General features: G+C 44.7%; 1 protein-coding gene across 7 annotated transcripts in view; it reads right to left on the bottom strand.

Moving 5' to 3' along the window:
- TBC1D16 (TBC1 domain family member 16) overlaps positions 1-27,765 on the bottom strand; it is a 57,723-nt gene that overhangs the window by 15,181 nt on the left and 14,777 nt on the right. For 5 of the 7 annotated variants that reach the window (XR_013982419.1, XM_080993695.1, XM_080993694.1 and 2 more), the window contains exons 4-6: positions 26,299-26,926; positions 25,272-25,379; positions 246-443 (exon numbers count right to left, since the gene is read on the bottom strand). Coding sequence is in view for 6 of the 7 variants with exons in the window: in XM_080993695.1 (XP_080849821.1) it covers positions 246-443; positions 25,272-25,379; positions 26,299-26,926 (934 nt within the window). In the remaining variant the exon portion in view is untranslated. The remainder of the gene's footprint in view (positions 1-245; positions 444-25,271; positions 25,380-26,298; positions 26,927-27,765) is intronic. The other 2 variants (XM_080993698.1, XM_080993699.1) reach the window with 2 other exon arrangements.

Below are 27,765 nucleotides of genomic sequence, written 5' to 3'. Positions count from 1 at the left end.
AGTCTTGGCTCACTGGTTCAGAATGCATAGAGGATGTACAGGTAATCTGCTGTCTGAAAGACGGACGCAGAGGAGCACTCCACCATTCACAAAGAACACCTGATACCATTAGAACTTCCTAGGTGGGCTTCCACTCAGAGAACAATGAAAGATGGAAATTCACCCTGGTCCTGCTGCCGTGTCACTCTCCTAGGTAACAGGGCAAGGGAAGGCATGTCAGACCATCTCCAAAGGAATTATCCTACCTGAAAAACAGGCGAAGAGACCGCATCTGTCCCAGGTCGACTCTGAAGACACCACAGATCTGTTCCAAGGCAAACACCTTCTGCTGCTCATCCCACCGGGAGGTCTGTACTTGAACGTTATTCTCTTGGAACTGGGAGTTGGGATCAAGGCTTGAGTTGGAGCTGGCTGAGCGAGTCATGTGGCTTTCGCACGGTTCGCTACACCACCATGAGAGAGTGGCACCAAAAGAGGAAGAAAGGAAGAAGGCAGGAAAAATTACCTGAAAATTACAAACTGCAAGAGCCAGTGCGGTATAGGAACTAGAGGGCTTGATTTTGATGTGGGAAACAGACTCAACCCCACTTGGCTATGAAGCTCACTCTGTGGTGTTGGGCAAGCCATCAACTCAGTCTAACCTTTATCCATTGCTGCAAGAATAAAATGCTCTGAGCAAAAGAAAAAGAAAGCTGGAAGTATAAAAAAAAAAACGCCAACTGTTTTCATTAAGCTTCACTTAATCAGAAGGCACAGCATTCCCCAAGTTGCAAAGTGGCATTAGAGAAAAGTCCAAATTTGTGTGCATGTTTTTTCAAGTCAGTAACCCTAATGTCTCATTCTCACTTCAGCAGGTTTATGAATTCCCAACAGGCAACACTGGTTGGCCAACACCAGCTTCAAACCAATGTCTGTGCTTGATTCCCAGATAGGGCTGGTGAGCAGAGCAGGTAGGTTTCCTCAAAGTGCAACAATGCTGAGAGGACAATATTTAAAAAAAGAGAGAAGCAAGCAATGTTTCAAGCATGCTGGCCAAAGTGGAAGCAGCTAAAAGGCTTGTGGCTCCTGTGCTGTGAAAGGACTTCGGGAAACCACTTGACTCTGAGTTCCATTTCTGCCAGACCCACTGGGTGGCCGGGCACTGACCCTCTCTTGACCACAGCTTCCAGTTTGTAAAACAGATGCAGCAGCCTCTCTCGCAGGGCAAAGAAAAAAACTGTTAAGCACTTTCTACATCAGTGTCAGCCTGTCACATGAACATGTGAATGTAGCAAGCTGCCTTATACAGAACCAGGCCACTGGTCTATTTAGCTCAGTACTGCAATATTCACCCTATCAATGGAACCCTGAAGTCTTAAGCAGAGGTCCAGACCTGTTACCAAAGACATTTTGTTGTCGTTGTCATTATTATCACCACCTTTTTCCTGATTGTTCCAATTTTGTTGTTGTTGTTTTGGGGGGACACCCATTTTAAAGGCATCACCGTTATCACCTTTACCTCTGCCTGGTCCACAGCATGGATTGTTCCAAAGCTGTTTGGGGAGAGTCAGCACAGTGAAAAGGCAGAAGCATAATCCTTGTTCTCTCCTCATACAGCCCTAATTTTGAGAAGCTTGCAGATGATAGTCAGCCTTAAACATCATACCAGTATGAGCCAGTATTGTTCGAGTCAAGCTCATTTTATGCATTTTTCATGTATTTTCCTTGTGTTTGTATTCTATTCTTTTCCATTCCCTAAATATCTTTTTTTTAAAAAAAACACTCGCCAGCCAGAATTAAGAATGGTGTGTGTGTGTGTCTCTCTGTGTGTGTGTATCTGTGCATGTATGACTGGCTGTAGTAATTCAAAATTATTTCTGCATTCAGTTATCTTTATTTTCCAGCTCTATTCCACAGCAGCAAACCAGCAACAGGGGGAACATAACAACCAAGATTTAACTGTGTCCAGAAAAGAAGGGAGTTTTCCAAACATTTTTTGTGAACCAAAAACAAAACAAAATCAACACCTGAACATATTTTTTCCATATTTGAAACATTTTACGTTCCCATCTCTTTTCTTTTTCTGCTCTTTTGCAGTCAGCAGCTTTTTAGTGCTAAGCCACACCTTTGGCAGTAGGAACCTTCTCAAATTCCAAAAGTGCCCCCCAGACCCAAAGAGGTTGGCGACCATTGCTCTAAAATCTCTTCCCAAGCAGGCCTCTTCTATTTATACAAATATACCTCAAATGGCTAGCATACAAACAGTAGTATGGATAGCTCAGTTGGTTAGAGCGTGGTGCTGATAATGCCAAGGTTACAGGTTCGATCCCCGTATGAGACAGCTGCATATTCCTGCATTGAAGAGGGCTGGACTAGATGACACTCAGGGTCCCTTCCAACTCTATGATTCTATGATTCTACTGGCTATTCTGTGGTAGAAAAAGAACCTTGGAAGGGAAAGGGCTTTAGGTCCTTTAATCACAGAGAAATGTTTGGTAGTGACATTGGCCACATTTCTCCAGAAATAACAGGAATGAAATTCCATAGTCTGCATGTATACATTCTGCAGACAAAAACCACCTACTTCCCATCACATCTCAAATTGAAATATATGCAAATCAGAAGACACACTAACCCTTTAGAGGAACCATTTCAAATGTAAGAATAACTCCCTGCTTATATCGTGGCATATTTCCCTCAAACGAATAGTCAAGGAACAGGATTTCAGCACCCTTACTCTAGGAATGCAAAATACGATACCACATAGAAACTCAGCTGGTAGCATCACACATCTCATTTTTAGACAAAGTGGCTGCACAGCTGTTTAACCACAAAATACTAGGGACAACAAGCCAGACAAAGCTTTTCGGCATGTTAAGCAACTGAACTCAGGAGATATATTGCCCCCCAAATAGGGTCCGGATTTCAGAAAGTAACTCCTTCCCTCCCCTATGAAATCATCCTCCCTCCTGCCCCAAGAAAAACAGCAGTGCTCTGGGAAATAAGTGAATCTGAAACTGTGACCTCTGAGATCTTGAAAAGGCCAATCCATTTGAACAGCCTGAATGGGCTCTACTGTGAAATCATGGTTTGCAAAACAAGGCAAGGAGCAGGTATAAAAGCAGCCCCCTGAAAAGCCACTTTATGCAGTGTTTTCTAATCCGCTTATTGAACAATGTAGGCACTGAACGCTGAAGAAATCACACACTCAGCATGCCTGTGCAGAACATCCCCACCAGCATGCTTTCCTATCCTGAAAACAGTGCCCCCCAAACCAGGGCCACAGACTGAACTAGACCACTGGAAGAGCCTTATTTTTAGCATTCACCAGTGGTTTGGGTCATTGCATTCCAATACACATTCCCTAGACAGCCAAGCTGAGGGCTCCATTGTTAACAGAGCCCCCTCCCCTGATGTGCAGGAGAGACCAAGTTCAGCAATACAGCTTGAAGTCAGTTTCTCTGTCTGTGTACTCTCTCTCTCTCTCTCTCTCTCTCTCTCTCTCACACACACACACACACACAGTAGAGCCCAATGATCTACTACCAGAAACATTTCAAATTTAAATACAGTCATACCTCATGTTATGTTTGCTTCAGGTTGCATGTTTTCAGGTTGCATCCTGCAACGACCCGAAAGTACCAGAAAGGGTTACTTCCGGGTTTCGCCGCTTGTGCATGCGCAGACACGCAAAATGACATCACGCGCATGCGCAGAAGCAGCGAATCCCAACCAGCGCGTGCGCAGATGCAGGTTGCGCTCCTTTCAGGTTGCGAACGGGGCTCCAGAACGGATCCCTGCTCGCAACCAGAGGTACCACTGTACATGCTAATTCTTTAAACAGAAATATTCTAACCATCTCCAAATTTGCTTTTAAGTTCTTTTATTTGCACATCTTCAGTGATCATAGATAAGTAATTCACAGCTGTTTGGGCTCTCCGTTTCTTGGGTCTCCTGCCTCCCAAGCTCTCTCACCCCGTTACCCCCCACCTCAGCTCCACCATTTCTGCCCCATAAAAAAGAGGTTTTCCTTATTCCAAAATGACTTCCGTCTCACAGAAAGTGCACCTATTATCAAAACTATGCAACAGACAGAAGCAAAATCAACACATCTGTTGAACATTCTGGCACAGAACAGCAGCTCAGCGACTAGCTAGGTGGGGAGTGGAAATAGCGTAACAGCTGTTCCTGCACAGGTCCATCTTTTTAAAATCCACTACCCACAAGTCCTCAAGATTTCTGGAAACTTAAAACTCAAATCTTATTTCATTCTGAATGCCCTGGGGAAACCACCATCTTGACTCCCAAAGCAGCTGCGAGACTGAGCAGATTGCATACTGGAAAGAGCAGTTAACTTGGTCCAAACAAGCAAAAAATAGGCCCAGAATCCTGTTTTGTTAGGTAACCATGGAAGAACTGGTGATCTGCCTTTTGTCAGAAAGACTGAAGAAGACAGGTGAAGGTAAGAGAAGAGCTTACTTCCTTGGGGAGCCCAACAGAAGAGTTGGGGTGAAGGATACATACTGAATTTTCCCCAAAAGTATTTCAAGGCTAGGGTTCAACTACCTTCCAAAACAAAGAACATTATTAAAAATTTAAAAATTAAAAAGTGACCATGGAAGCTGTGAAGGATAGGGGCAGCTTACTCACTCCAAACTAGTCTGTGCTGCTACATCAATTAAGCTAACTTTCTCAGTTTGCAAAGATTCCATATTCAAAGTAGCTGGTAAGTCATTCAGATGTTTTCTTCGTTGCTGGCCAAGGACCCTTTGGAAGTATCTGTTGACTCTCAGGAGTTCCTTCAAAGGATGGTGTGAATACAGTTTCCTTTTAGTTTAGGCAATCCTTATACCATAGTGCTTACATCATCACATGATAATTAACGTACTAATTTGACAACATCCACTTATAAAATAAGATGCAGGACATAATTACAAGTATATCCAATTAGACTGAGGACTGACCACAGGGACCTATATTTACATCTAAAACCAGATATCATATTGGGCATTCAACTCCCACATTGGCAATGAAAATGAGTTGTGTAATTTAACAGTCGTAATCTAGGTTTTAACCAGGTCGTGATGCTCCTGTAGTTGGTAACTCATTAAAAGAAGTGTACATAACTCATATATAATTTCTGTTTGTTCTGCTAGAACAAATACCAGTAGCTGGAAGCCACAGGAGAGGAAAGTGCTCTTGTGCTTGGGTTCTGCTTGCGGGTTTCCCATAGGTATCTGCCTGGGTACAATGAGAACAGGCATTGGAACCTAGTTTTTTTGTGTTTATGTGGTACTGTGCCTAACACAGAGACCCATGGATAAAGATGTGCCATTGTTGATTTTCCTGTTATGTGCATAAGGGACAACCATGTAGTTTAGCAATCTAGAGCAGGGATGTCCAACAGGTCGATCACGATCTACTGGTAGATCCCCATGAGGTTTTGGTAGATCACAGTTGATTGCTGGATCCCTTTCCTTTGTTGTTGTTGTTGTTTAGTCGTGTCCGACTCTTCGTGACCCCATGGACCAGAGCACGCCAAGCACTTCTGTCTTCCACTGCCTCCCGCAGTTTGGTCAAACTCATGCTGGTAGCTTCGAGAACACTGTCCAACCATCTCGTCCTCTGTCGTCCCCTTCTCCTTGTGCCCTCAATCTTTCCCAACATCAGGGTCTTTTCCAGGGAGTCTTCTCTTCTCATGAGGTGGCCAAAGTATTGGAGCCTCAGCTTCACGATCTGTCCTTCCAGTGAGCACTCAGGGCTGATTTCCTTAAGAATGGATGTTTGTTCTTCTTGCAGTCCATGGGACTCTCAAGAGTCTCCTCCATCACCATAATTCAAAAGCATCAATTCTTTGGCAATCCCTTTCCTTAGTGTTGGTAAAATAGATTCCAGCCCTGCCCCCTTGTCCCGGCCTCCATTGCTGCACGATCTGCATAATGGAAGACGGAGTTTACTTAGGGAGGCTGTTTGTTTGTTTGTTTCCCCGCAGTGATCTGTTGCTGAGTGGTTGTTCCCCTTTTTCCCTTGAGCTTAGGCTTGTATTTTGAATAATCGGGGGTTTCCTCCTCCCTAAAAAAAGCTCAACAATTTTGACCTGAACCCCCCCCCCAAAAAAAGGGGTAGATCACTGCCAGTTTTTACTTCTGAGAGTAGATCGCAGTCTCTTGGGAGTTGGCCACCCCTGATCTAGAGCAAAAGCTGAATGAAAGGATTCGCTTTCAGTCTCAGGGTCTAAATAAAGCAATTAAAAATCATAATCTAGTATCTAGTGAAGCTTGAAATGAAGCCAGTGGCAAATCTTCCACTGGAGTCGGGGTAATTGTGTGTGGTGCTGTATCGTGCCCGCTTTGAAACACTAAGCCAATTCCAAGGGGCTCCTTCTGTGCCTCCTTGCTTTGCGGGCCTTTCTGTTAGCAGTCACACCAAATAATAAGCTCATCAAAGCATCTACATCTTGGCTTCCTCCTTTGTCTACGCTGATCTGCTGACCAGCCATACAAGGCAACAAGCCATGATATTAAGAGCTCCACCTCCAAATGCAGGCCTAGATTTCTCTGCCTGTTCAACAATTTAAATTGAAATTTCTGGAAGTGAAAATTTAAGAAAACTTTTTTTAAAAAAAACACCTACAATTTAAATTCTGGAACTGACTGCTGCATTTTGCAGTTTTATTTTTGTTTTGAAAGTGGATTAGATATTTCTACAACAGCAAAAACCCCACTAGATTCAGCAATAGGACAACAGCTCTGCGGCAGAATTTCAAATTCAAAGATTAGACTTATGTCTATAGAACCACCAGCATGCATACACCACTTTCCAGATTAAGCAAAAACACAGGCTCCTGCTTCAAAGAACTTCTAATATAAAATCTAGGTGGAGAGCAGGGATTGAGGAGAAACTGCACATCCCTTGTTTTACCTTAAGTGCAATATTCTTTAGACAAAAATGAAGGCGATTGCATCTTCAATTTTTGTTTGTCCAGGCCTGTAAAAGGTAGAGGGACCCCTGACCGTTAGGTCCAGTCGTGGACGACTCTGGGATTGTGGCGCTCATCTCGTTTTAGTGGTCGAGGGAGCCGGCGTACAGCTTCCGGTTCATGTGGCCAGCATGACTAAGCCGCTTCTGGCGGACCAGAGCAGCGCATGCAAACACCATTTACCTTCCCGCCGGAGTGGTACCTATTTATCTACTTGCACTTCGTGCTTTCGAAGGTTGGCAGGGGCCGAGCAACGGGAGCTCACCCCGTCACAGGGATTCGAACCACCAACCTTCTGATCGGCAAGTCCTAGGCTCTGTGGTTTAACCCACAGTGCCACCCGCAACCCTAGCTGTATCGTTAGACTGCACCTAAAAGCTAACTGTTCCAAGGACAAAGGCATCAATAGGTGCATTCTTTCATTGCTAACATGATACTGGGACACCACCCGCATCCAGTCCAGGACTGTAGCAAAGTCTAAATTCCCTTTCCTTCCACTAACCAAGTACGTCCCATTATTCTTGAGAAAGACTGACTTCTGGAAATGTTGTAGCCCCCAATGCCAGAATGTTGGCATGGGTCCCTCCCTCCTTCTCTCTCTCTCTCATGCACATGCACACAGACCTTTGTTATGTGTCCATTTCCCCCTAGCAAGTGCCACTAAATGCTATTTAAGTAGCTAATTAACTTTCTGTGCTAGAAAACCTCCTGTAATTGCGATTCTTTCACCTTTTTAGCCCAGTTCCCCAAGGGAGCTGGAGCTGTCCTCTGGCATTTGTTCTGCTCCTTCCCACCACTGAGGCAAAAGTTCTACCTTGACAGCAGCCTGCCAATCATGGCCACAAAGGTCACTAGGGACTGCATTAGGAACATTCCTGCTACAGACAAATTTGCCTAGCTACGCACAATGGAAAAGATGGAAGGTGGGGGGGAGCAATGCTTACATGAAATTTCCATGCAACGTTAGGTAGCGGATTCAACAATCTATATATATATAAGCTAATAATTCTTCTGAGTTTATCGGTTAACAGATATTCCTCTCTTAAAAATGGATTACGGAGATATTCAAAGCCCAGACTGTTTATATTTTGTCTGTGCTGGCATCTGCTCCTCATCAAATAGTGGGGAAATAGAAAACAAAAGCCCTTTTGAGTGATGCTTGCAGCAATGTCAGTCATTTTCAGTATCCATGCTAATGCTATATGGGAAACTTTCGTATCAGACCTTTACTCTTCTCTCAGAGAATCCAAAATTGTGCATGTGTGCACACGTGAGCGTGCACACACAAAACAGGATTCAGACAAGTTATTTTGTTTGGCATTTTGATCCAAGATGAAAATACCCAGTTGTGTACTCAACCCAGTTGTGTACTAAACCATGTTTAGTACAGCACACTCCTTTAGTGGGACGCTTAATAACAATAAAATAGGAAATAGAAAAGGTCAGGATTATAGCTCGTTCTAGAAACCCTATCATTGCATTAAAGGCGAGCTCCCTTACTGCTCTGGCTCAACACAAGGACACAGTTGTGTGTGTGAGTGAGAGATCCTTTGTAGAACCCCACTTCATTTCCAACATATTAAAAGGGAGAGGAAGGGAAGAGAGAAAAGAGACAATTTCCAGGGCAATTTCACAGCCAGGGCTGTGCCTGAAGTGGAGGTTAGATATTCCTCTGAATCTGCCTGGCCAGTGTTCAGCTATGCACAGCATGGAATCCGTTAATACACAAAGTCTTTTTATATTACACCAGTTCTGATAGGCCTCCTAATTTTTAATTTAGAGAGAAAATGCATGTCCTCATTAGCCATGATTCTTAAAATACAGTCTGCTAATAATAGAGAGATGCCAGAGGTGATCATGTGGCACATTAGCAGGCAGGAAGTGTCCATTTTGCACATTTCCCCACTCCTCTTTTTTGTTGCTGTTTTGTTGTTTTGTTGTTTTGTTGCCCCTCTAGCCCAATATACATTCCAGTCAGTGACTGGCCCAAAAGAGCCATTCAGTGAAACTGATGCAATTTCGCCTACTTTGCATATTTTAATCTATACAACATATTCCAATATATTTAAGCAACAAAGAGCTTGATATTTTCAGGATTCTGGTACAGAAGCATGGCCAACGATTCCTCCACTAAAAAGGTTTGTTAGCTACTATAAGTGATGCAAAGAGGATAAACAGCTTAATTTAAAATGGGAATGGCAAAAAGGAAGAAGAAGAAGCTGTTAGCAGTTTGCTACGAAATAATCCATGTGCTTTAATCTGCTTTAGCCAGTCAAATGCAAGTTGTACATTCATGTATAAGTGCGCTCACTCTCCCATTTTACACACACACACACACACACACACACATATATGTACTTGCTAAACAGGTGAGGCATGCTTCGGTAAATCCAAGGAAAGGATTTTCCTCAACATTTTTGTTGTTACAGTTGCTTAGCGGTGACAGGTCTAGTCGTTTGACACTTATGAATAAACACAGTCACACACCCCTCTGCAGCTTAACACAGCTAACCATTGAGAGGCAGGCGTGGACATGAACCTGACCTTCCTTTTAAAACAAGGCAAGTATTGCAAAAGCCAAAAGATACGTCTTTACATTCTGTACAGAAGAGGGGGGTCCTTTGCGCCTGGGCTTCAGCTTGTTAATAAATCAATTGACATGTAACACTTCTCTCGCCCCCCCCCCCCCCCAAATCCTAGAGACGGAAAATGTGATTTCTTAGCACAGCATGAAGAGAAATGTTTACCTTCCAGCTGGTCCAGCCTGGAAAAGGAGAGTTTTCTTAGCCTTGTTTATTCTATTTTATTTTATTTTTGAAAAAAAGAATCAATGGGTCATTTTGCAACGCTTTCCCTGCCTCCCTCCTCCCTATCCATCCATGCAAAAATAAAAGTCAGAACTCATTATGCTAATTACAATCAAGCCTTTAAAAAAAAAAAAACTAAGTCACTGGAAACACCTAAAGATTCTTGTTCTCAGATTCTTAGCATATTAGCAATGAGCAGAGAATCTCAAAGGGTCCTTTTTTTGCCTGGCAGATTAAAGCACCCCCCACCACCAATTTATATTCTGCTGAGAACTCCAACACTTGCCCAGCCAGCACCACCCAAAGAGATTGGCACCGCTGTTCAAAACCCACTGGAGTATGGCATAACATTCCACAGCCAGGGAGGGGGCAGGAATGGGGAGAGCTGACCAGAAGGGTTACCAAGAGTGTTTAATATTGTTATTTCAAGGGCTGGGATTAGGGAACCAAGCCAGGCAATTTTCGCTGCATGAGCTGCAAGGAAAGAGAGGGAGGGAGAGAGAATTCTGTTCTGAACAAAAGAGTACAGAATACAGACAGAGCGAGGCAGTGAGCAGGTAGGACAAGAAAGGATGCTCTTTGTTAAATATTAGCAATAAGTGCATTGTTAAGGCAGCCGCCAATGAAGCGCTCGTCGTAAAGCAGCGCAGGAGAACATATGGCCTATCGATGCTGGGATTAATGCTGGCTTGCAAAAACAGCCACTCTGCCTATAACAAGTAGGAATTGCCTCCAGGCAGCCAGGCAGGGAATTTCTTGTTAAAGTTGGAAGAGCCAAAAACGGCTCGCAGGAGTATGCAAAAAAGGAAGAAGAAAAAAGGCAAGCAGACCAGTAAGTATTGTTGCTGCATAGTAACTTTTGTCAAATTGTCTGCAAGGTTAGATGAATGCGAATATCGAAGAAACAAGAACGGTGGTCATTATCAATCCATGTTCTTAAAACCTGGTTTAGCCATCAGAAGATAGCAGCAAGAAATGGCATCAACTGAAAAGGCTGAAAGGCAGGACATGGTTCCCTCTCAACTCCCAGCAGCATGGTCAGTGGCCAGGAATGGCGAGAGTTGAGAGTCTGCAACCCCTAGAGGGCATCATGGTAGCTATTCCTGCTCTTGCAAGGGGCAGGTTGTGCTGCTATGAGCATGTGAGAAAAAAGATGCACAATGGATGGTAGTTACAAGACTAAAAGGGTGGGGTGGGGAGCAGCAATGTCAAAGGGGCCAGACTGAATGGTGGTCGAGAAACCACACTAGTCTTTTTATCTGGCATGGGAACCATTGATTTACAATAGCCCAAATGACACCTCTCCCGAACTGTTGCATTCCTGTCCTTATATAAGCATCACTCCAGTCTTTAAAAACTGTAAAGGTAAAGGGACCCCTGACCATTAGGTCCAGTCATGGCTGACTATGGGGTTGCGGCACTCATCTCGCTTTATTGGCCGAGGGAGCCGGCGTACAGCTTCCGGGTGATGTGGCCAGCATGACTAAGCCGCTTCTGGCGAACCAGAGCAGCACACGGAAATGCCATTTACCTTCCCGCAGGAGCGGTACCTATTTATCTACTTGCACTTTGATGTGCTTTCGAACTGCTAGGTTGGCAGGAGAAGGGACCGAGCAACGGGAGCTCACCCCGTAGCGGGGATTCGAACCGCCGACTTCTGATCGGCAAGTCCTAGGCTATGTGGTTTAACCCACAGCACCACCCGCGTCCCTTAAAAACTGTAGATTTTATTTATTTTTGAGCTTCCATCGCAATTGCAGAAGAGTCCTTTCAGGCACGAACTCATATAATGCTTCTGCCTCATGTGGTCTGGAGGTTGCAATCCTTGATAGGGCTGGTGACTGACTGTGTGTAAACCCTACCTCTCTCTGTTACCTGCTTGCCTTTCTGCCATCCAGCTTCGCTATCCCCTTTTGCTTCTGTCCTGCTCTCTTCTTCTGTAGAGTTCTTGGATAAACCCGTTGTCAATTTCACCTCCAGGGTGGGAGGAAACAGGAAACTTTGCCCATTTCCCCACTGCTAAAAGAGCAAAAAGCAATCCTGGAATAGGGTTGGGGGCTGCTGCTGCAGTAGCTGTAAAAGAACTGCTCCTTTCCAATGGAGCTGGGGTTGCACCAGAATCTCCTCCCTTCTATATCCCATACACCAGACTCCTCCAACCTTTTTGGACCAGGGGAAATATGTCATGGGTAGCACCACAACATGTCCCAGTGATTCATCAGACATCAGAACATCAGACAGTGATTTTAAAAAGCCTCTCTTTTTTTTGCCTCTAACCCACCTGACCAGGGGGAAAAATACCCTGTAATGTCAAAAAAGTCAGGAGCAGCAAGGGGCACTCTGGCACCCATGGGTGCCACACTGAGGTAAGGGACGTGGTGGCGCTGTGGTCTAAATCACTGAGCCTCATGGGCTTGCACATCGTAAGGTCAGCAGTTCGAATCTGCATGAGGGGGTGCGCTCCCGTTGCTTTGTCCCAATTCCTGCCAACCTAGCAGTTTGAAAGCATACCAGTGTGAGTAGATAAATAGGGACTGCTGCAGCGAGAACGTAAACGTCGTTTCCATGCACTCTGGCTTCCGTCACGGTGTCCCGTTGCACCAGAAGTGGTTTAGTCATGCTGGCCACATGACCCAGAAAAGCTGCCTATGGACAAATGCTGGTACCACACCCCATAGTCAAATTCAACTGGACATAAATGTCCAGGGATCCTTTACCTTTATCTACACTGGGGATCCCACTCATACACTTTTTTTCCAGCTTAAAGCTTGTTTTTGGTTCTATCTATATCTATCTAGACAAACCTAGACAGCATCTTAAAAAGCAGAGACATCACCTTGCCAACAAAGATCCGTATAGTAAAAGCTATGGTTTTCCCAGTAGTGATGTATGGAAGTGAGAGCTGGACCATAAAGAAGGCTGATCGCCGAAGAATTGATGCTTTTGAATTATGGTGCTGGAGGAGACTCTTGAGAGTCCCATGGACTGCAAGAAGGACAAACCTATCCATTCTTAAGGAAATCAGCCCTGAGTGCTCACTGGAAGGACAGATCATGAAGCTGAGGCTCCAATACTTTGGCCACCTCATGAGAAGAGAAGACTCCCTGGAAAAGACCCTGATGCTGGGAAAGATTGAGGGCACAAGGAGAAGGGGACGACAGAGGACGAGATGGTTGGACAGTGTTCTCGAAGCTACCAGCATGAGTTTGACCAAACTGCGGGAGGCAGTGGAAGACAGAAGTGGCTGGCGTGCTCTGGTCCATGGGGTCACGAAGAGTCGGACACGACTAAACGACTAAACAACAACAACAATATGTATCTAAAATCAAAATGTTGCTTTGCACCTCCTCTTTACAGTACTGGTGCATACTGTATACTTAAGATGCTCTCTAAAGAAAAAAAAATACTCTCTTGAATTTAAGAGGAACATGAGTGGTGGCAGGTGAAAAAGATGCACAGGTAAAGCTTCCTGGTATGGGGAAGAAGAGGGGGTGCCTCAATAGACATCACATTCAATGCATGGGAGCAAGCTCATGTACAGCTAGCAGTGAACAGAGCTGGTTTTAGCATAGTTTATGCTAAGATAATAAAATAATGTTGTTTTTTTCACTGGCACCTTAGAGCTGGAAACAGGAATGGCTGAATCCTGGATTTAGTACATGATAGGTTCCATGGAATGAACAAGCCTTTTTTCTTGCTTTCCCCTCAACTTTTCCTCTTTTGAGATATTTAAATCATGGGGTTGGCTTTCAGTGAGCTTTCCAGTTTGGTCAATAAAAAAACTAGGGGAACCAGTTAGAAGAGCATGTACATGCAACCACTTGTTAAACCAGTTGCCTGCATTACCCCAATCTGACCACTTACCTACTTCCTAAGATTTCTGGCAATATAACCATCAAACACTCTTCTCGATTAATTTAAGTCACGGTGACCTCCAGGCACATGTCTAGAGGTTTTGTGATGATGCCTTTTTGCAAAAATTGTAGGGTGGAACTAGGGTGGGATACTAGAATATTGCATTACTGGTAAGGAACAGCCACAGGAGACAAAGAGATTACAGAAACTACCAGTTTCCAAAATACTGATGGAATCAGATTCTTTCTAGGGATGTTAAGTAACTGAATGAATTGCATTCCCAATCTCCTTTGCCTCAGAATTTTAGTTTTCTAGGTGTAGATATCATTTCAACACCGGAGAGCAACCTAACATTTATTACCCGTTTTCCTACAGTCTGAAATAGTGCACAGCCCAGTAGCAGTTTTACCTCCTGATCTTCTACTTAATGTGGAATGCGCTTCAAAACCCAACAAGATTTCATGCGATTAGCAAACGCTGCACAAATGCTTTCAAAGGTAACTTCTGTCAGCAAGCATAAGGACTAGAAACTTGGTTCTTTTCGATGCATGAATGGAAAAAGCAACACAGGAATCTGAGGCAGCAACTACATTTTGCATTACAGACATCAATGGCATGCAAAATTAAGACCTTCCTGCCAGAACTCTCCATTAAAATGCACATATATCACTCTCCTAAAACCTTCATGTTTTAGGTCATCTTTCATCCAGGCTTCCATGGGAGAAAAGGAAACCGATGGATTCTGCATTGTCCTCTATTTGAAGGCACACACACACTTCAGCTCTCTCAATCATTGTCTCTCCAAGGACATGAGGTCAGAGGCCATGTCCCTAGAGAAGAAGATGTTAGCCAATCACAGCACAGCAGCAGCAAATTGTTTAATCACCAGAAAGCAGCCTGCCCATGCAACCTTCCTGGAAGAAACTGAAGGGCACAAGGATCAAGATGGGCTACTTGCAAGGGGAGGAACAGTGATGATTTTGCACTCAGAAGGCAAGTAGGTCCATCAGCAGCTATGCCTGCCAAAATGTAAGGCAGGCAATAAATGGCAGAGTTTGATTAGTTGCTAGCCCAGATGATATAGCAAGAAAAGGGCATGTTATCTCCCGAGAAGGATCAATGATAGAATTTTCTTCTGAAGAAAAGCAGAAGGTTGGGACAGCCTCCACCCAGCTTTAAATTTAGATGTCTCTGGTGTTCCTTTGGTTATCCAAAGCTGTGCTGAGAAAAGTGTGCCATCTACTGGACGCATGAAGAGATGACCTCTGATTGCTAGTTCTTTCGAAAGCACAGAAAATGTGTTGAATACAGAATGGGAGAGGGGCAAGGGAGGAAAAAAGAAGGACCCAACCTATTAATCTTCCCAAAATCAAGAGGCTTGATGGCAGTGGGAAAATGCAACACAATACTGGTCATGGGATGAGTTAGCCCAAACCAGATTGTACAGCAGTTCCATGAAACCTTGTTCATTTGAACGTGGGTACTCCAGACAAATCACAATTTGTAACCAAGGTTTGTCCTTGGTTTACTGCTCATGGTTTGCCTAGACAAGGCATCCCCAAACCTGGCCCTCCAGCTGTTTTGGGACTACAACTCCCATCATCCCTAGCTAACAGGACCAATGGCCAGGGATGATGGGATTGTAGTCCCAAAACACCTGGAGGGTCGAGTTTGGGGATGCCTGGCCTAGACTCTAGAGCAGTGGTGTCCAAACTTTTTTCAAAGAGGGCCAGATTTGATGAAGTGAAGGGCCGTGAGGGCCGACCAAAGGGCCAACCAAGGTTTTTGACCTTTTTTATGATTTTACCCCAAAGCTGTTGACCTTTTTTTAGGATTTAAGTTGTTGAGGGTTTTTTAGGATTTTACCACAGGAAATAAATTGCCACAGGGGCTGGATTAAACCAAGTGGCGGGCCAGATTGGGCCCCTAAAACAGACTTTGGACATGCCTGCTCTAGAGCCCGGCAAACCAGAAGCCTAAGTTTGGAAGCAACGCTAAACCAAACCAGGGCTTAACTCCAGGTAGCATGGTAGCAGGATGACTGGGTGTGGAGTGAAGTGGATGCAATTTTTGCTTTACCCATATACTCATGTGTTCACACTTAGCTTAGTGTTATATGTCAAGCGGGAAATACAAGATAAAGTAAAAGGAAGTGGAAGATAAGGGAAAGAGGACGAAACACTCTGTATGCTGGTGCTGTGATGTGGTGAGTGGGAAAAAGCAAAGATGAACAAAGAACTTGTTTGAGTAGATACACAGTGGATTGTGCTGTAAGTCCCATGAAGTGCAATGAGACTTACTCCTAGCCTTGCCCAACCATGTTTGCTCCAGGTGTTTGGCACTACACCTCTCATCAACCCCAGCCAGCAATGATGGAATTTGTGGTCTAAAACGTATGGCAGGGGATGAGGTTGGGGAAGGTTGCTATATAGGACTGCAGTGGTGGGTGCAATCCTATACTGGTGACTCCCCACTTACGCGGGGGTTACGTTCTGGGCCCCCGTGCACATAAGCAAAATGTGTGTAAGTGGAGAGCCTCGTCACGGCAGGGAACTAGGGTGATTCTTTCTTCTTTTACAACAAAAACAGGCCAGAGCTCTTCGGAACCCTACGTAAGAGAAAGCAACCCATATTGTTCCTTTGCCTCCAGATTGCCAGAAAGAGCAGGGAAAAGTGTGTCCAAGCCTGCTGCAATGTAGCTTCCCGTCCAATGGCTGTTGAGAGGGGTAGCGCAGCAGCAGTGATAATCCCCGCAAGCCATTTTGGAGCCTATAAATTCTTGTTTTAAAAGTCTTTGAAACATCGGGCTCTGGGGAGGGTCTCCTCACAAGCCATGAGGACTTTCCAGCTCTGTCCTGCCATTTCCAGATTTGAATTTATTTAAATCGATTGATTGATTTCCCAGCGCCACACATATACAGGTCGGGGGGGGTGTTATGTCTGTACCCAGTTTCCAGGAATAAGCTCCCTTGAACTCAATGGGACTCTCTTTCAAGTAGATATGCATTAGACTGTGCTATTAGTCTTGTACTTATCCACCAGCCCAATAAGCCAACCACAAAATGAACTGTGACTTGCTATTTTAAACCCACCGCCATAGCTGTGCTTTTTTGTTCTAGTATAATAAATTGTTAAGAATTTAGTATTGTATTGATTCCTGAAATGGTTTGCACGGAGACAGTGCGGTTTTTATTATGTATTCTTTGTTGTACTAAGCTTTATAGTTACAGAGTTTTGTATTTACACTGGTTGGGAACTTACTTAGAGTGCAGTAATTGCGGACAAACTTGACTTGATCACATTAGCTCTAACCTTTCATTGAAAATTATTCCCCGTTCTACTTAAATTTCTCCCACGAGTACACTGGCAAAGCAGACTCCACCATTACTGCAAGGGCGGAATGCCTTGCAGTACAAAACCATTGTTAGGAACACAGGAAACTGCCTTGTACCAGGTCAACACCACTGGTCCATCTAGCTCAACACCGTCCACACTGACTGGCAGCAGTTGTCCAGGTTTTCAGACAAGGTACTCTCCCAGCCCTATTTGGAGATGCTGGGGATTGAACCTGGGATCTTCTGCTTGCAAGGCAAATGCTCTTCCACTGAAATACACCCCTTTCCCAGTATCATGTTAGCAATGAAAGAATGCACCTATTGATGCCTTTGTCCTTGGAACAGTTAGCTTTTAGGTGCAGTCTAACGATACAGCTAGGGTTGCAGGTGGCACTGTGGGTTAAACCACAGAGCCTAGGACTTGCCGATCAGAAGGTTGGCGGTTCGAATCCCTGCGACGGGGTAAGCTCCCGTTGCTCGGTCCCTGCTCCTGCCAACTTTCGAAAGCACAAAGTGCAAGTAGATAAATAGGTACCACTCCGGCGGGAAGGTAAATGGTGTTTGCATGCGCTGCTCTGGTTCGCCAGAAGCGGCTTAGTCATGCTGGCCTCATGACCCGGAAGCTGTACGCCGGCTCCCTCGACCAGTAAAGCGAGATGAGCGCCGCAACCCCAGAGTCAGCCACAACTGGACCTAATGGTCAGGGGTCCCTTTACCTTTACCTAACGATACAGCTACATTGGGGTATGAAGTCTGTAGATACAGGTGTCTCCCCAATTATGCAGGGGTTACGTTCTTGGGTACCGGGCGTAAACGTGAAATCGTGTATAGTCAAAACACCATTGGGTTCAGTGGCGGGTGGGACTGAAGAATTTCCCAGATGTCCGCCCCCATTCCCAAACCCTTTTTATTTTATTTTTATTTTTGCTAAGTGCGTAAAGCTGATTGCACACAAGTTGAATGTGTGTAAGTGTGTGTGTGTGTGTGTGTGTGTGTGTGTGTGTGGAATCCCTGTACTACAAGTCACAACAGAACACTCCTGTTGCAAAAGCCATGGTTTCTAGATCAGGGAACCAGCCATGATCTGACTTAGTGTTATGTCAAACCAGAGCTGATGATTTGTTTTGCTCCAGACAAACCATGAGATGTAACAAAGGTTTGCTCTTGGCTTACTGCTTGTGGAGGAGCAAAAAAGCCACAATTTTCACTCTGCGTACTCAGGTGCTTGCTTGTTTACACTTAGCCATGGTTTGCCTTAGCACTGCTTGCAAACCGGGCCATAGTAAACCTTTACATTTCTGATAGGAAAATGTTACCAAACCCCTTAGGTTTTCTCTTCTGGAGAAAGAACTGCATCATCTCTCTTGTACAAATAGAACAGCTTCTAGAGATAACAGATACAACTACTTCCACCTACTTCATGACAAAGTGAGGTGCTCACACATTATATACCTTGTTAAGGGTATATAATCTCAAGGCAGCGTGTGATGTCCCTGTGTGGTGTCCCTTCTATTTGGACAATCTTTTCCTCTCTCTCATTCATTCACAGGGATGCTTATAGAGCTCTGATCTGTGGAGAGCTAAAAAATTCTACTGGGCTATGGGGTAGAGCAGAGAAAGCGCTATTGGGCCATATTGGTTTGTTGAGGTAGTGAGGGAGGAGGACAAAGAGAGAGATGTCACAATGCATTCAAAGCTCCTTCCATTGCCTTATTCCTTTCCAGAAGACCTTGACCATATTTACAGCGAAAGCACCAGACGGGAGACAAATCCGTGGACCTTCAAAACTGACTTTGTTTCTTATACTGGTCTACTTTGGATATGTCTCACCTTGAAAAGAATAGAAATCTATTAATTTCCATTCCCAATCACCCTGCATCTTTTGCCAACAATCCATCAAAAGCCACCACTGCTCCCTTGTCTTAGGTAATAGGAAGAGCCCATATGAAACAGAGCCTATCTAAAATAATCCCTCTCCGCTGTTTAAACATTGACACAATGCTAGGCAGCTCATACCTTTGACATTTCCTGTTTTGATCCCAGTTCCTCACAGGGGTTGCTTAAGGCACCATCGCCTCCCATCTACAAAGCTACTCTCCTTTCACAGGCCTCTGCTGGCAACAGACAGACAAAGAAATCAGATCAAATCTTTACTTAGGGTTATAAGCCAGTTTTGACACAGGCAAAGGCATAGAGTATCAGTTAAGCACAACAGAAGCATCAGTAAATGCATAAAACCATAATAAAAAGGAAGGTGTACATAGAAATTCTGTCTTTGTGCTTTATGTCAAGGTTGTGCTCCTTAAGATGGATTGTCCTTCCACTATTGTTAACAAAATGGAAATGGTGAAAGAAGATCATTTTTGCTGCACAGCTTGCTCCAATTGTCCTATTTGATACGTGTAAGGAATGTTCTTTTAGAGAACTGGTGGCTGATCTTAAATTTTACCACCTTCCTGGGGGTGGGGAGATGGTACAATCCCTTAGCTTCACTTCCTTCCTGGATTTTTATTTTGTCTTACAGGTGCCTTTGATGATGCAGATGTGCCTCTCTCTGTTTCTGACATAGCCCTATAATCTCACTGAAATAGGCCCATTTGGTACATTTGACAGCCTGTTACTGTATTCTATTATCCAACTCAGTCCTTAATTCTACAGTAGGTGCAAGGCAAGCTATTGACAAAGACATACAAAGGAGTCAATGAGTCTGCCTGGTGTAAAAACACACACGCGCACACACAGTCGTTGGGACCTTAATCAACTGGTTATTTTAACCTCACTCACCTTGGGTCACATAGCAAGGATGGAGCTAAAATGACTTAAAATGCAGCCTATGGACAGATTGGGCAATTAGGATTGGTTTGCAAGTTTGGCATGCCAAATGTACCCCTGGGCTCTCTGTTTTCGATATATTAGTCCTACACAGCTACCTTTCTGGAACTGTGGATTGCTTTATTTCAATCAATATGCTGACTGAATAGGTGACAACGCTGGAGATAATCCGATTCTATAAAAAGAACACAAAGGAACACAGACTGCATGAAGTAAATCCCATGTCACCATCATACAGCAGAAGCCAATTTCGAAAGCCTGGTATTCCCTGCTCCCTACACTTGCTTCTCCATCCATTACATACCTATGGCTCACAACTGCTCTGCCAGTAATTTCATCTCCTGCTTAATTCTACAGAGATCTCAGCCAGCACCAGCCTCCTAGGTGAATTGCCACAACAGCATGATGAAACATCCCAGACTCAGTTACTGCTTGCAGTCCCACAGACACTTGCACACTCCCTGCCCAATAACACAACTGGACAAGAAAGCAATTTAATCACCAGCTCCCTAGAAAGGAGTCGAAACAGAAAGGGCAAGAAATATGCAAGCGTTGCATCAAGCCAAACCCCGCAGAAGCTGCCTCTTGAGGATTCCACGTTTTTCCTGGGCACATGCATCCCTCCCGTCCCATTTCTTAATTCCTGCTGTTAACAGAGAAATCTGAGGGCTCCCTTGGACAAAAAACAAGGACACCAGCCAGGAATACCAGAGCAAAACAGCAGCCAGTAGGCTTGGTCTTTACTGAAGAGTGTCACGACAGGACTCCCAATTCCTGCAACACTGCCACTAGAAAGAACGGGGGGGGGGGGGAGAGCTATATTACTTACTACTAGGGCTGTTGCCTGACCAATCAATAATATTACTGTCAATAAATTGATTAGCCAGTCCACTAACTCTGCAGATGAACAACACACTAAGCATGAAACACAAAGCACGCTTTCTTTCTTTTAAAGAAATGCAGTGCATGTTCTGGCAGGCATCTATTTTCCTTTTAGAAGAAAAATGCTTCTAAAAAGCCACCTCCAATTTTACGAACTGTACTTTTATCTTTTTTAATAAAGACAATCAGATGTTCAATTAACAGGGGTCACATTTTTGAGTGGCCAGCATTTTAACTTGATTACACATTGCAGCCCCGCTTGTTAAAAGACAGGTGGAAGTTTATTTTGAACCCAGGTTTACCAGCTCTGTAGCTGCAATGTGTGCTATTTGGTCTTGTGCTTTTCTGTACTCCACATGCTATTAAGGGGAGTCCTTGTTCAAATAACAAACCAGAGGGCCAGGCAGCGTCTGGAGGAGAACCAGAAAACCAAAGGGTGTCTCATAGCACTGCACACACACACAAAAACCATCCCAAGAATCCAAGATTGCTATATGACAGGCTCCACCTCTGTGCATACAATGAACATACAGGATAAACCTTTAAACATGGACATATGCCAATGGTTAGCTACCAAACTGAGCAGCAGGCCAGTGCTGAGAAGGGAGTTGATGAGCTACCTCCTCTCACTGTGTATGAATGCCAGAAATTTCATATATGATGCATAAAGGGGTATAATGCGGCCACTCCAAAAATAACTTGCTGACAAAACAAGGATCAACCTACATATGATGGAACAAGCAACTGCTGCTTTAATGTTGTAATGTTTTCCTTTAGATTGCAGTTTGAGTCATCATCTGAGATATTGTGCATCATGGTTTTGATGCCTACTTCCTTGGGAGGGTTTTGTCCTGGAAGGTGGCATAGATAGCTAGATATAGATATAGATGGTATAGATATAAGTAGAGAGATATATAGCTTCTGGCCACCCCAATCTCCACTGCAGAGTTTGAGATTCCAGGGGTCTTGGCACTTTACCAGTGTCCGTGTTTCCTTTGGGGAAAAGAGGAATAGTGGAGACTTCAGTATCTTTGTGAAATACAGTTTATTTACAAATATTTACATCTGAGTCTGGACGGAGAGAGGGTTCCGAGCATCATATCTCACGAGGGGCTCGCTCATCACGTCAGTGCAGCCCTGGTACAAAGGTAGCCCAAATGTCATCTGTATCTCCACACAGCTTCTCCATGTGTCAGCCTGCATGGCCACTGGCTCCATCCTTCTTTCTGCCCAAAACCTTTCCTAAAATGCAACCCAAGCCTCATGCAAAAAGGACATTTTTTTCCTGTGGTGACATCATGCCCCCTGTAACCCTGGCAACCTCCCCTTCCCAACTCTGCTATTGTCTTTTGCTAACTAACAAGTAGCTGGGGGAGGGACTCCACCCCCCACCCTTCTTTTGTGACACTGAATGTCCCAATGACTCGCCTTTCGTCAGGGTAATGTCAGTGCCATCATCTGTTTAGTGCTTTCATGGCACCTCTCTCAGCCAATCTCCTGAGAAAGCTGCCTTGACTTATTGTGAAGGCCCTGCTAAATCCATTGAGCCAACGCCACATTCAGTAATTTCAGAGAGTAATTGGGAGAATCTGGCACCCAGAATTTTAGAGGATCCTTGCCCCCTGCAAACCCAGAACAATATAAAATGAACAAGGACAGGATACAACTGGAAAACATAAACTGCATCCTGCCATGAAGGTCACAAAGGAGAAAGATAGGAGCAGCCCAGGGGCCTCTCAGCTGGAGCCTTACATCCTTGCAGAGGCAAAGACCCTTTCCTTCCTCTTGGAATCTCCTAATAAGGCCCTAGAATCAAGACGGACAAGGCTTAAGGACAACATCCTGGCTCGTATGTTCAGCTGCATGAAAGAAGCAATATGTAAACTGGGCAATCCACACCCACACAAATATGTGGAGGCCTGGATTAAGTATCTTCCTCACTTAATAGCAGTAACAGCAAAGGACTGGAAGAGGGAGACTCATGCATATGGACTGTGTGGCATATCCAGCTCATATATGAAATCTCCCCCGCCCCCCTGGTGACTGCAATAACGTAGTCTCTTTCCAAACCAGGGCAAAGGAAGATGATATTCTGTACAAAAAATAAATGGGGGTGGGCACCAGGGGACTGCTGATTTGTGTTGATGACATCCCTGTAGCTATTTATGGGGAAAGGATGTCTCTCAGCATCCAACCCTGCTGTTCTGCGCACGCAACAGACTCCCAATTGTGCAACAGGACTTTCCCTTCCTCTCCTTCCTCCCTGCCCCATAGCCCCGCCCCTGCACCCTCAAAATCTACTTTGGAGGGTTGGGAGTCCCTCTGCCGCCTGAAATTTTGGGAGCATGGCGTGAACAAAACTCCACTTGCAAAGCACCAACCACACCCTGTGTGCCTATTGACAGATCCACTTGGAAGCAATAGCTTGGACTATCAAACAACCAAATGTTGAAGTTAATTCAGTGCAAGAGGATCTAGGTTTGAAATTACATGAACGTCCAGCTGTTTTCATCCACGCACCATTCCTTTTGGAGATTACCTCTGAGCAGCCTCTCAGTGCAGTCCAGCAATATTTAACTCACTGTTGGATTTCAAACTTCAGGCCTGGAAAGGTATCTAAGCCTGTGTTTTAATAAAGACCTGAAATCATCATCATCATCATCCTGTCCAATTTTACTGGACTTGCCATGGGCTCAAGAACATTTACTGAAGCAGGGATTTGTATACGAGCTTGAAAGAGAACGATCAAGTCACTTATATTTAATTTTTAAAAACCTTTAACCACATTTATAACAATAAAAAGTAAAGTGAATAAAAGGTGAAGTAAACCAGAAGTGATTTTGACATTTCAGCCCTGAGAGATGCGTCATTGTGCAATGCTAGAAAGGAATGGGACAACTGAAAAAGTGTTAAAGATGTTATCTTTTTACTTCAGTCCTTTCTTGCCAGTCTGTAGATGCAGACATCTGTGCAGCCTGAAAACCGTATTGTGTTTCAGCTGAGACCCTCGAAGCCTGATGAAAAACCTGGGAGAGCCTTGCATATGGTGTCTAATAAATGCAAAACCTAGTTCAACTCAAGTTTGGCTGATTTCTCTGGCAAGCTTGTTGGGGCTTAAAAAAAGAAGCTAATGTACAATTTATTTTAACTGTATTTTTTATTCTAAGGAAGGAGCGTTTCAGAAAAGTGAGTTCGAATCGTTTTATGTTGTTAACGGAAAATCTGAGGGCTCCCTTGGACAAAAACAAAGACACCAACCAGAGCAATTGGAAGCAAATCAGCAGCCAGTAGGCTTGGTCTTTATTGAAGAAAAGACTGTTGCAACAGGGTGTTCCCCTCACTTGCAGGAGAGAGGAAAGACCCAGAAAAATGGTGTGCAAGACCTTATAAAAACTTTGAAATTCCCATCCTCTAGGTCAAGCCCACCCCCAGAAACATCATGCATACATTACAGAAAGGAGGAGTTGACATCATGCATACATTACAGAAAGGAGGAGTTGACATCATGCATACATTACAGAAAGGAGGGGTTGAGGGAGGAGTTGTGGTGGTAACCTGAGTGTCCTGTCACCTGGCTGGTTCCTCCTTTCCCCCCCCATGAGTCACTTCCAGGAGACAAAGGGGAGTTGGCAGTTTCCTGCCCCCAGAGGGAAGATCTGATCATTGTCCTTTGTTTCAGTCCATGCTGAATCCACTCCCATATGCAAGTTCTTTGTGATCTTGATGGTCTTCTGTCTAGGACCATCAGGGTTGGCATAGCAACTGGGCAGAGCTCCTGTGGATGTGCTGGGATGGTGAAGGGATTATGGCTGACCAGAACCAAGCCACCCCCCTTTGATAGTCCTTGTCATATGGAGTAAAATAATAATGGAACAGTGCAAATCCAATGTATGATTGATTTTTCTATGAATTTATAACAGAAGTGTGGCATATGTAGTGTGTGAGTGTGAGTGTGTGAAGTTCGTACAAACTGAATGATTGGGGTGGGGGGGTTCCTGCTACAATGTCAATAAACAACTCTCCCAACCACCTACCCACTCCCACCATCCCACAGCTTGAAAGACCTCAGCTACTCTGTGTAATCCTCCAAACGTGTTTACTAAGAATAACATCCACAGATTGCAGTACAGAATCATAGAGCTGTAGAGTTGGAAGGGATCCTGAGGATTATCTAGTCCAAACCAGCAATGTGCAGTTGTCCCATATTGGGATCGAACCTGCAATCTTGGCATTATCAGCACCACACTTTAACCAATTCGGCTATCCAGTAGGCATGTCTTGAACAGCAACATCTTCTGGAAACAAAGAGAAATCCTTGACTGCCTTTATTCTATAAACCACAGCCCACAGAACAGGAATGCTGCCTGTTGACAAGTAAGCATCAAAAAGCACACGGGATCTTGGAACCATGCAAAGTTAACAGCTTTGAAAACCAGCCTTCTGCAATTTTAAATATTTTCTCATGTGCCAATTTGCAATATAACTGAAAGGCCACACGAGGGCACCCTCCCCACACAATGAGCGGGCAAAACAGTGTGCACTGTACTAAATTGGAGAGCTGTGGCTTCAGTCACATTTTATTGATAAAGTGTAAATCTTCACCCTAGAAAATCAGCCTTGCAGTTTGTCACAGAATGGTAAGTTGTATAAGATCTAGATTTTGAAGCGCAGGAACAGGAAGACATGGCAAGCCACTCCTGCACAACAGCACTAGAGGAAAGCAGAGAGAAAAATCAGCCTGGCAATTTATAATCTTGGCAACCTAAATTACATGGATAGTAGCACAGCCAGCCTAAGCTCCAAGACTATATCCAGGGTACTGAAGCACACAACTGAGCTCCTCTTTCATCCATCTTTCAGACAGGTAAAAGTTGTCTTGGATATACAGGTGACGACCATTTCGTGCCAGGGTTCTGTTCCCAGCCCCTGTGTGCATCAGCAAAGCCCATATAAATGTGCCCTGCCTCCATTCTGCCCTGCCAGCCATTCAGTCCCCATTCTGTCTTCTTCCAGGTCCAAATGGACCAATGCGTTGGCAACTGCATGTCAATTGGACACGGCTAAAACGGTCGCTGCCTGTAGATAACATCAAACAGAGGTGCCCCCAAACTGAAAGAAGCAACTTGCTGTAAGGCGATGTTGTCAGCCAGCTAAAAGCTATTCCTTACATGACATGAATACTAATAAAAAAGACAGGTACATACATTCAGATCCATATTTAAGTAACACCCTGGTCATCAAAGCAACTTATACCACGGCTTGCAACTACACCTCCATTGCAGCGGGTATCTCAAAACAAGCAGGGTCTACCATCTCAATGACCAAATGGGATCTCATATGTAGCGACTACTGTCAACGCATGTCACCACAGTTGGACAGCTAGTGGAATCCAGGGCCTTCACCTCTGAGGCGCAAAAGAATAGACTGTAATCCTATACACACTTATGCAGCAGCAAGTCACACTGAACTCAGTAGGACTTCTGAGTAGACATACATAAAATCACACTGCTGAGAGTAGTAGAGTGAATGCCCCTCAGCAGGGGCAAAAACCGGACAAATAGTTGTTCTACAACTGGATAATCTTGCTCCTTGATTACTCCGTAAAAGGAGAAAAGGAACATAAACTCACCTGTTTTCATTAACCAGGAACATGGAGCCAACATTCTCCACCAGGGCTTCACTGATGGGTGAGAGGCAGAATGGAGAAGAGAAGGCATCAGAGTCCGAGTCAAATGTGCTGTCTCTGCTGACATCATCGGCAGACAACTCCAAAGAGCCCTCGTCGTCCTCTCCAGTCTCCAGGTGGGTCTCCAGCCCTTCTTCCACTGACTCCTCCAACCGGTTGTGCTCCTCCAGAGAACTGATTGTCGATAAGATACCTGAGTCACTGTGGGCAGGCTGAGCCGAGCTGTGGATGCTGTCGGTTGCCAGGCAACCCTGGGACAGCTTCTCCCCTTCCTCCGAAGGGCAGCTGACGTGAGCCACATCCCTAACCAGCTGCGACACGGTCAGAATGTCTTCTTCATCCTTTGGGGTCACAGCTCGCTTCTGCTCGGAGGGGGAAGCCTGCATAGTGGCGCCAAAACCCTGAGTATGGCGGTTACGCTTGCGGGGGGCCTTGCGGACCGGGGAGCTCTCTGGTGTAATGTAGCGGAGGGCCTCCTCGTCCTGCCTCTGAATTCGGGAATTTGGGACCCAGGCCAAGATAAGCGTGGTTCCAAGCAGCTCATCTTTCTCCATGTACAGGCACAAATAGCCTATGAAAGAACACAGTGCCCCAGAGTTACAACCAAGCCCCAACTTCATGAATGGCAGGTATCCTGAAAGGGTGCTGAGCACTCCAGTTTCCTGCTACCACTGGGACTCCTCCCATCACTCACTTGCCTCTTGAGCAGCTCTCTCCTAAGCCCAACTTCTTCCTCCTCCCCTAACCAGACCCAATTGCTTCATCCACTGGAGCAATGTTTGGTTGACTGAGCATCGTTCTTGACTGCATTTTACTTTCCAGCTAGTATCTACAATAGCTCGGTTTGGGATCCAACAGGGCATTAGAGGCAAAAACATAGCCAACTCAATCAGCACATCCAAGTCATTTTCACATCTGCTAGAGGGAACACCAGAGCACTCTTCTGGCCAACTGCAACCCAAAGAATAAGGATGCCAGTCCTAGAAAATCAAAATAGGAAAGGCCACCATTCGGTTATGGATTATCTGCCTTGATTACAAAAGGTCCAAGGTTCTATCCCTGATGGGAAAAGCTCCTGCCTGAAACCCTGGAGAGTTGCTGCCATGCAGACTAGACAATACTGAGCTGGACAGACCACTGACTCTGACTTGGTATTAAGGCAACTTCCTAAGATCACTTACTCCTCCAGAGCTCATGTCAGGCTGGAATCTAGTTGAATTTCAGGATGTTACTAAAGCAGGGGTGGGGCAAACGTTGATTAATCATACTACCCCCCTCAAAAAAAATATCCCTATTAGTGTGGGGTAGGGAGTAGAAAAGGATTGGCTCCTTTATTACGCTGTTTTCTTCTTGCCCCAGCATAGTTACCAGCAGCTTTTTGGAGGAATGAGAAGAGATGCAATTTTAACT

The sequence above is a fragment of the Podarcis pityusensis genome, assembly GCF_964106645.2.
Source record: "Podarcis pityusensis genome assembly, chromosome: 2".
Lineage (NCBI taxonomy): Eukaryota > Metazoa > Chordata > Lepidosauria > Squamata > Lacertidae > Podarcis > Podarcis pityusensis.
This window is presented reverse-complemented; position numbering and strand designations above follow the sequence as displayed.